Here is a 10,478-nt window from a genome sequence, read left to right as displayed (position 1 = left end):
CTTTTTCTGAAAAATACCTTTCTAAGGTTGTAGAAATTTGTGGTTTGACATTTTGGCCTGTGCTAACTTGTGTTAAGTTGCTGGTCAGAAGCTAAGAGCCAGAGGCCCAGATGCATCAACCAAACGTTAAAAAATCAAAATCGTAAAAGTCCTTACCGAATTTTAAAAAACGAAGAATGCACTTAAAAAACAGCTCAGAAATGTTCGGTGCGGTATTGAAAAGTACAATGTATCATACGTTCGTAATCCCCGTCGGTAATCGGCCCCTAGAGCATGCGCAGAGCAGCCAAGCATCATGGTGGCTGCTCTGTGCATGCCACAAACAGTCAAAACAAAAAACCCACAAACACGTGGCTCCCAAAATCAAAACAAAAATCAAAAAAGGATCGGGAGGGGGCAAAGGCGCTTGTCAGGGCCGTCCTGAATGACGAGTGAGGTGATCAAATTTCAGATGATACAAAACTATTCAAGGTTGTTAAAACACGTGCGGACTGTGAAATATTGCAGTAAGACCTTAGTAAATTGGAAGACTGGGCATCTAAATGAAATTTAATGTGGACAAATGCAAGATGATGCACATTGGAAAGAATAATCCAAATCATAGTTACCTGATGCTAGGATCCACTTTGGGGGTCAGTGCTCAAGAAAAAGATCTGGGTGTCATTGTAGATAATACGCTGAAATCTTCTGCTCAGTGTGTGGCAGCGACCAAAAAAGCAAATAGGATGCTTGGAATTATTAGAAAAGAGATGGTGAATAAGACCGAAAACACTATAATGCCTTTGTATTGCCCCATGGTGCATCCGTACCTTGAGTATTGAGTTCAGTTCTGGTCGCCGTATCTCAAAAAAGATATAGCAGAATTAGAAGAGGTTCAAAGAAGAGCAACCAAAATGATAAAGGGGATGGAACTCCTCTCATATGAGGAAAGGCTGAAGAGGTTAGGGCTCTTCATCTTGGAAAAGAGACGGATTAGGGGAGATATGATTGAGGTCTACAAAATCCTGAGTGGTGTGGAACGAGTAGAAGTAAATCAATTTGTTATTCGTTTCAAAAGTTCAAAGACTAGGTGACACTCGAGGAAGTTACATAGAAATACTTTAAAAACAAATAGGAGGAAATATTTTTTTACTCAATGAATAGTTAAGCTCTGGAACTCTTTGCCGGAGGATTTGGTTAGCGTATCTAGGTTTAAAAAAGGTTTGGACAAATTCCTAGAGGAAAAGTCCATAGTCTGCTATTGAGGCAGACATGGGAAGCAACTGCTTGCCCTGGGATTTAAAGTATGGAGTTTTACCTTGATTTGGGGTTTCTGCCAGGTACTTGTAACCTGGCTTGGCCAATGTTTGGAAAACAGGATACCATTGGTCTGGCCCAATATGGCTACTCTTATGTTCTTACATAAAGGAACTTTGCACCTTTAAACTGTTATGGAAATGGTGCTAAGCATTCTCTTTTATGATATCTAACATAAGGTGTCAATTTATAGACCTTATGTCATAAGTACCTGGCAGAAACCCAAATAGTAGCAACATTCCATGCTACCAGTCCCAGGGTAAGCAGTGGCTTCCCCATGTCTATCTCAATTGCAGACAATGGACTTTCCTCTAGGAACTTGTCCAAATTTTTTTTAAAACCCAGATACACTAACTGGTTTTACCACATCCTACGACAATGAGTTCCAGAGCTTAACTATTTGTTCAGTGAAAAAAACTTTTTCCTATTTGTTTTAAAAGTACATCCATGTAACTTCATTGAGTGTCCCCTAGTCTTTGTACTTTTTGTCTGAATAGTCTGTTCCATATATAATAAATTACAGGGACAAATGATTCCATACATTACAAAATTTCCACTACATTACAAAATTTCCACTACATATGATTGATGAATGCAGTCTGTATGTCATATGTGTGACTGGATGAATTGGATTTGCTAATGTAGATGAACCTATAAGGCAGGATTGGCACCTGCAGATACATCTGTGAAATCCAAATCAGTAAGGAGCTTCATACACTGCTTTTGGTACTGCAGTGTAGTAAGAGACTTGTGCAGCTCTTAGGGATCTTAATGGAACGTTGAGGTTATCTTGAAGCTTTTGTTGGTTAACTCAGTACATAGTACAACAAACAAACGAACAAAATCCCTGTTAACATGTTGGCAAACTGATTTAGGGCTCACTTTTATGCAAAGGAGGAATATAGTCCACAGACTATTGGAGAAGGAATTAAGGTTAGTGAAAATCATTGGTCAAGCTCACTTTGACAAATTCTTGGGGGTGTGGGATCCACCATATAAAGATTGCCAATGACAGCAAGTATAATTTTTAATGTTTGATAGACATGTGAAGGGTATCTTCACTGTTCTGGGCTCAGATTTCAAAGATTTTTGTCTAAGTATGGAGGATATGAGTAAGCACTGTAGATGGTTTCCAGCTGTTGTTATTTTCATAGGCTGATGCTGGTGCAGATTGATTGGGGGGCGGGGGGAATGGAGAAAAGTAAAACTAGTTTGGGAATTATAATATCTAGAGGTTTGTAGCAATTCATCTGTTTCTGTATATCTTAGGTTACAGAAAGGCAGATAAAGACCATCCTGCTTATTTTCGAAAGGAGAAAAATGCCCACGTTCGGGAGATGGGCGTCCGTTTCCCGTGGGTGGCCAAATCGGTATAATCGAAAGCCGATTTTGGTCGTCTTCAACAGCACTCCGTCGCAGGAACGAATAAAGTTGATGGGGCGTGTCAGAGGCGTGGTGAAGGCGGGACCGGGGCGTGGTTATCAGCCGAGCAGAGATGGGCGCGCTCGGCTGATAATGGAAAAAAGAAAGGCGTTTTTAGCGAGAATTTAGTACACTTTTTTTGGACCCTTTCTTCTCACGAACAGGTCCCAAAAAAGTGCCCTAAATGGCCAGACGACCACCGGAGGGAATCGGGAATCACCTCCCTTGACTCCTCCAGTGGTCACTAACCTCCTCCCACCAAAAAAAACCCACTTGCAAAAACCTTATTTCCCAGCCTCTATGCCACCCTCAAATTCCGTACCCACCTCCATGACAGCAGAATGTGTTCTATCCTCTGACAGCCTTTCCCTGATTCTGATGTGGGTCTCGGGTGCACTGCAGGGTCACATCAGCATTGCATTGTGGTGGGTGTAGGGTACTGGGCTCCGTGATTTCACTAGCTTGTGTTACAGTCTCACGATGTTGGTAGTTGGTAGGCTCTTCTCCCATGGTGCTTTTCCCTCTGCTTACTGGGTCAGAGTGTGCCCTGTTTTGTTTCCGGTAGTCCACGAGGTAGTGGCCATTTTTGTAAGTCCGTTTTAGATCCCTTTCATGTGTTAGCCAGGTTACAGCACTTAGTTCTTACCTTGATTGTTGCTGAAAGAGGGCATTGTACACCATTCTGCCAGCTCTGAGCTACTGCTAATCTTAGTACCAGGGAGACTCGTTGCTAGTGGGGCACAACCTCTGATCTGCAGTTAACTGTGAGTAAATGTGGTTATTGAAATAAAGGACGTTTTCAGCGAGATTAGTCTTATGGTGTGAACTGCTGTGCCAAGGTTATACAGCAGCAACAAGTCCTGTCCCTGGAGCAGTTTTAGTGGGTAATGCAGTGCACTTCAGGCAGGCGGACCCAGGCCCATCCCCCCTACCTGGACCACTTGTGGTGGTAAATGGGAGCCCTCTAACCCCCCCACAAAACCTACTGTACCCACATGTAGGTGCCCCCTTTACCATTAAGTGCTATGGTAATGGTGTTGAGTTGTGGGGAGTGGGTTTTGGGGGGGATTTGGGGGTCTCAGCATCCAAGGTAAAGGAGCTATGCACCTGGGAGGTAATTTAATGTTTTTTTCCTATTTTTTAAAAGTGCCCCCTAGGGTGCCCTGGCATGTGAGGGGGACCAGTGCACTATGAATCCTGGCCCCTCCCACAACCCAAAGCCTTGGATTTGGTCGTTTTTGAGCTGGGACGCTTCGGTTTCGATTATCGCTGAAAAACGAAAACGCCCAGCTCAAACAAACGCCCACATCTCAAAAACGCCCACATCCAATGCATTTGCCTGGCACAAGCCGTATTTTCGAGACTAAAGATAAACGTCCATCTTTTTCGAAAATATGATTTGGCCCACCCCTTCACGACCCGTTCTCGGAGATGGACGTTCTTACACATGGGCGTTTGCGTTCGATTATGCCCCTCCATATGGCCTATCCAGTCTGCTCATCCATGCCATCTACTCCCCTATCACTCCCTTACAGATCCTATGAATAATATTGTGAATACATCACTGTATTTTAGCATACTCTGTTAAGAATAAAAAAAGATTTAAATTACAAATATGCTCCAATTTTTTTTTTAATTGCTGTATATATATGAACCCTCCTCCCTAAATACTAATTTTTTCTAAAATGAGCCAGTTGGCGTGGAGTGGAGGAGTGGCCTAGTGGTTAGGGTGGTGCACTTTGGTCCTGGGGAACTGAGGAACTGAATTCAATTCCCAGCACAGGCAGCTCCTTGTGACTCTGGGCAAGTCACTTAACCCTCCATTGCTCCATGTAAGCCACATTGAGCCTGCCATGAGTGGGAAAGTGCGGGGTACAAATGTAACAAAAAATATATATATATATTACATTACTTTACATTTCTAACTTATATTCCACTATTACCTCACAGTTCTAAGTGGGTTACAAAAGTCAAGAGGCCAGAATAATCTCTGCGAATCACATAAACTCTACATAAAACTAACACAACCTAAAATATTAATCTTCTTGTAAACCACATTTCTTAAATAAACAGGTTATAATCTTCCTTCTAAATGTAAGGTACTGTTGAGGAAATGAGAAAAAAATAGCAAAGTCCTTCCAGAACTTTGTTGCTTGAAAAGCCAGTAATTTCTCAAATTTGAAATTGAGTTGCTTTACATGATTTTGCATCACAGTAGCATATTAAATTTAAATAAGCTTTCGTGTGTAGTTAATGCCTCGAATGAGAAATATGAGAAAGCTATCAGGACGTGGGGGGGGGGGGGGGGGGTCACTTTCTAAAACATATGAAAACCCAATAATGTGGGGTTTCTACACATTTTAGCATGTAATTCCCCATTTCTAGGTTTCCACATTTCAGCGTGTGAGCCTGAAAGGATCTACAGTTTAGTGCTAATCATACCAACTGCTATAGTAGCTGACTGCCAGGAGGGTGGATAAATATGAATGCAGTCATGAAACTATGTCACAGCTGCCAAATATTCACATGCTGAGACTAGGAGCTATATTAAAACTACTGTCTGCAGCTCAGACCTCTGACAGTGTTACAGTATGAAAAAAAGTGTTCCAACCTTACTGCTGGATCCTGGGGAATTGACTTTCTACTGGTTTGATTTGACAAAATTCCAGGGACGATTTATTATGGACTTCCACATTTGTAGAAGAACAGAGAAAGAACAGTAGATAGCTCAGACACCTACATTTTTATTTTTATGCAGACAGCTTCGTGTTGAGCTAGAAGGAAAAGTGTTTGTCAGCTGGCAGCACTGCTGAAACTAGTCAAGATTTCTGTTTGACTTAAACTATAATCGCTTTACAGTGATGGCTCTTCTCTGTGGTCTTAGTCAAGAATTTGAGAAGAATTTAGGTAAGTTAAAGTAGAGCAGGGTCTGTAAAATATCTCTGGTGGCCCAGTTGATTTTTGTGGTTTCTATGTGAGATAGACCCCATTTTACTTTTATGTTCCTTATAGTAGTATGTCAAAAATTGACAAAACAAAGGTATATTATGCTGCAGTAGAACTGCAATCTATTGTACTAGGCAATCTATTCAGTCTCATAAAGCATTTGTTTTATGACCTTATGTGAAAATCAATAAGTAAATAAAAATTTACAAGACAGAATTTATTGAATCAATCTAAGTTTACATATCTATTTATATCTATATGTGTGACTGTGTGTATATTTTTTGTTGATTAAATATTCCCCCTTACTTGACCTAAAAGTAAGCCAACATATATCATCTTTTAGTTTCCACTACTGCAGTGGCAATACTAAGAATTTGGTTAATCAATAATGATCAGTTCTTACTCTGCTGAAAAATAATAAAATAATATGGCATAGCATGTTCCATCCTGATATACTAAAGTTAGTTTTACATGTTTTTTGGGTTTTTTTTTATGATACCTGTGTTTTAGAATCTCATAGCAATTTTGAACAGGAAAGATGTCCAAATTTCCTTTTCAAAAATACATAAGAAGGCCATCCTTACAATGGAGATGTCCATCATGATCAACCCTGATCAACCATTTTACAAACTGAAATGTTTAAATTATAACCGGGGGTGGGGGGGGATACATTGGAACGTCTGTCTTGTCTCAAATTTAGAGGAAGAGAGTACCAGAGAGCTGGTGCTACAAATGCAAAAGCAGAATGTCGAGAGTACTCCAATCTGAGTTGGGAGGAGGGAGGCAGAACAAAAAGGCTTGGGATGAAAGGACAGTTTGAGCAGTGGCAGAGGATGTACCACATGGGGTCTAGTGCCACCATTTTCCAAGATGGCAGTATAGATGCAGGAGTGAGTAGGCATCACTTCTGCTGCCCAACTTTAAAGGTGTGCATTGGAGGTTCTAGGGGATTAGGAGCTCCACGTGGGCACTTGTGGTATTTTTTGGTGGGGTTGTGGTGGGGACCAGAGGGTCAGAGACCAGGGTTGGGCCACTGGGTTACCAGAGATGGCAAGTCTCTTTCAATTGAAAGGAAGGTCTGGAGAACGAGGGGACATAGGATGAAAGTGAAAGGGGATAGACTCAGAAGTAACCTGAGGGAATACTTCTTTACAGAAAGGATGATAAATTAATGGAACTGCCCCCCGGTGGAAGTGATAGCAACAAAAATAGTATCTGAATTCAAGAGAGCGTGGGACAAGTACATAGGATCTCTAAGGGTGTGATAGGGAGAGTAGATGGCATGCATGGGCAGACTGGATAGGCCATATGGTGTTATGATTCTGCTAGACAGGCAGGGGAATGACTGGGACTCGCTTCTGATTGGCCTGTTAAGGATTGAGCTGATGTCTGAGGCAGCAGACGTCAGAAGTCAGATCTATTTAAACCTACCTTTCCCTATAGTCCATGCTTTAGCATTGATCCCTGTCAGTTGTAGCCTGTTACCCTATCTCTGTCTGTGCTAGTAGTACACCGTGCTTTCGTGGGAGTTTGTTTACTCCTCTCATTGCTCGAAGCTTCTCTGTGTGTTGGTTGTTTCCAGCTTATGCTTGTTTGTTTCCCTAGCTAAGCTGCTTTCCCTGATTACCTTGCTTCCCTGCACCTGTGTATGCTCTGTTGCTCTGCCTCTGTGTGCTGTTGTTCCCAGCGTATGCTTGTTTGTTTCCCTAGCTAAGCTGCTTCCCTGCACCTGTGTATGCTCTGTTGCTCTGTCTCTGTGTGCTGACTGAGTTTTGGTAAGAACATTGTTTGTTTTTCCCCTTTGTTAGCTTTTTTTTTTTTAAAATTTTTTATTTATAACCATTTAAATTTTTACAAGCGATAAAACAACTTGCTGGAAATACAGAGAAAGTAATATGTAGGAATTATTTCAGTCAGGTAATTCTATTCTCTTCCTTAGACCACTAAATAGGGAGAATGAAACAAGATAAGGAGATCAATTAAACAGTAATCAGAAAAAAAACCATGGTATTAACCTGATTATCCCCAGATATTACTCGTCTAATTCATTATTCCACATTGATCATCTGGTTGGCTTCTTCAAGGCCAATACTGTGTATAGTCAAATCATTTCATTGAAAACATACTTATTGTCCAATATTAGTTAGAAATAATACATCTGATTACATTCTTTCTCTTTTAGTTCCAATATTTTTATTGTGTTTTATAAATGATAACAAATGGCTAAAATAAAGCAATTAGCCAGCTTAACAAGTTAACAGTAACAAGCATCAGCATACATGTTCAAGTTAGGGCAAGTCTGGGATTATTTCGATAACAGATCATAATCATAAGTCACAGGAGTAATACATAATTTCAATTCTGACAAAGGTTATTACGTAGTGAGTTTAGTAAAGGAGACCATTATTTTGTTGTACTTAACAAGTGAGTTATGTTTTTCAGCCGCAGCATATTCATATTTAGCTAAAATACACACAGAATTCCACCATGATAAATAAGTTACTTTGTCAAGATCTTTCCAACAAAAGAAAAGTGTTCTAAGGGCTTGATGTAACATTAAATCCAGTAATTGTGCTTGATATTTGTCTATTGATGATTGTAACATTAATGATCCACATATAACTATATTATATGATAAAACATCTTGAATATTCAAGGTGGAAGATATTGTGTATTCTTTCTCTTTTAAAAACCAGAAGTTATTTAACAATACATATACTTAAGTCTCTAATTCAAATCCCACTGATTAAAGTAATCCCAGTTTTCACAGGCTTCACTCCTTTTAAAGTAATAATTTGATGAAATATTTCTGAGGAAAACTTTAGGAGTCATACCCGGAACTCTGGGAAAAACAATAATCTTGATATTAATCATCTATAATATTAATTTTATTATTCAAAATTTCTGGTCTATTATCATTTTCAAAATCATAACCACTTCTTGCTCATGTAGAATCATTTGTTATATCAATTTTTTACTCTCAAAGGGTTCAGTTGAATTGTCCATGTAACTCTCTAATAAAATTATATCTGAAACAAAATTATTTACCCTTTGTTAGCTTTTATCCTTTAACTGCAGGGTAAGCCCTGCTTCTCCCTGACTTGTGTTTAGCAGCCCTTCGCTTTAGCCTGCTTTTACACTTTGTCTGTTGTGCTTGTCTCCTGATTCTTGTGAACATTGCCTTTATCTGTTTGGTGTATGTAAAGGCAGCCTTTCCTGATTGCTTGCTTTTCCCTTTGTCTCAAGTATCTGTTATCTGACTCTGTGGCACAGCCTTGCGTACTCTTGTGTATGGATTCTCTTGAACCTTGCGTTCTGAGTGGCACAGTCCTGTGCATTCCTATAGTGGTTTCCCTTACTCCTTGAATGCTGTGTAGCACAGCTTTGTGTATTCCTTTTGGTGATTCCCTTTTCCTTTAGGTGCTGTGTGGCACAGCCTAGTATATTTGTGTGCTGTATGGTACAGCCTAAAGTGTTCCTGTGGGGCTTCACTCTTATAGACTCTATGTCCCATTCTATCCTTGACTTTCTCTTCCCATGGTTGTAGCTTGTACCTGCCAGCTTCTTGTCTGTCACCCTTTCCTTGTATCTCTAGCTAGCGCTGTGTGCATTGCATGTGCGCCAGTCCCTTTTTGGACCCCACATTGTTCTTTTTCCCTTCCCCAGTGTGTGACTTGGTTCCAGTTTGGCCGTGAGGCCCACACGCTTGGACTCTGTATGAGTGAGTTCCCGTTTGGCAGTGAGGACCGCCTGAGTGGTCTATCTCCCTTTTCTGGTGGTGCTAGTTGTTTGTCCTGAGTGTATGGGGCTTGTGGCTGGGGTTTGCTTAGTGCCTGTTTGGTCAAGGTCCTTCCTAGCCTTGGCCTGGGCACAAGGGCTCACAAACAGTTTAAACATATGGTCTTTGCCTACATTTTTCTATATTTCTATGTTTTGGGGGCATGGGATCTGGTGGGGCCTATTTGTGAGGTCAGGAGGCAGGTAGCCTACTTGCGCTATTATGGAAATATTTGGGGTCAGACTGCCCACTTGGGTCATCAGGGATGTTTTTTTGGGTTTAGGAGTATTTAGGGGGAGTGATTGGGAAGTTGGGTTTGTGCTTGTGTCAACTGGAGGTTCTTGAATGTGCATGTGTCTAGTGCACTATTCCTTGTTAGTGCGCATTTATTTTGTGCCAGGCATGTTTACATTCCATTTGTTTGCTGCACTGGGGAACTACATTTTTGTGTTAGGAACCCATGTGTTAAGCTTTAGTGCATGGCTCTAATGTAAGCTTACTGCATTGACCCCTTGGACATTTTTCAAAGTTTAAAACCTCCAATCCTCACCACATGTGAGTGAGCCTGCTCTGCTCACTTCGCTATCAGCAGAAACTGTGAAGGCACCAGGGTAGAAGCACTAGTAGACAGCTCTAATGACAGAGACTATGGGTAGGATCCATCCACTGTGAAGGTGATATGGGCGAAGCACTGGATGGTTGCTCTAATCAAAGTAAGAGAAGGTATGAACTGGGATGAGGTCCTGTGATATACAACTGAAGCTTCTGCATGAACTAGAGGCAGGGGGGTCATGATCTTCATTTTAGCAATAACAAACTTCTTCATACCTCAGATGGAGCATGATCTGTCACATTTTCATAGTGTACTTAATCTACTCAATCAATCAATCTACTGCCCAATATTCAAAGTGATTTAACAGGAAAAGAGAAGCTCCTGCCCAGTTAAATTGCCTGTGGCCACCTAATTGCTGATATTCAGCAGCATTTAACCAGACAGTGCCACTGAATATTCCTACAAACCACTCCTGCACTGTCT

At 40.9% G+C, this 10,478-nt stretch overlaps 1 protein-coding gene across 1 annotated transcript in view; it reads left to right on the top strand.

The window, feature by feature from the left end:
• The first annotated feature begins 5,570 nt into the window (after positions 1–5,570).
• GRIP1 (glutamate receptor interacting protein 1) overlaps positions 5,571–10,478 on the top strand; it is a 675,191-nt gene continuing 670,283 nt past the window's right edge. Inside the window, 1 exon segment of the mRNA XM_030216417.1 lies at positions 5,571–5,625. Coding sequence (XP_030072277.1) covers positions 5,580–5,625 — 46 coding nt within the window. The 5' untranslated portion in view covers positions 5,571–5,579.

Source organism: Microcaecilia unicolor, chromosome 10 (genome assembly GCF_901765095.1).
Source record: "Microcaecilia unicolor chromosome 10, aMicUni1.1, whole genome shotgun sequence".
NCBI classification, from domain to species: domain Eukaryota; kingdom Metazoa; phylum Chordata; class Amphibia; order Gymnophiona; family Siphonopidae; genus Microcaecilia; species Microcaecilia unicolor.
The sequence above is the reverse complement of the archived record's forward strand: the minus strand, read 5'-3'. Positions and strand labels throughout refer to the sequence as shown.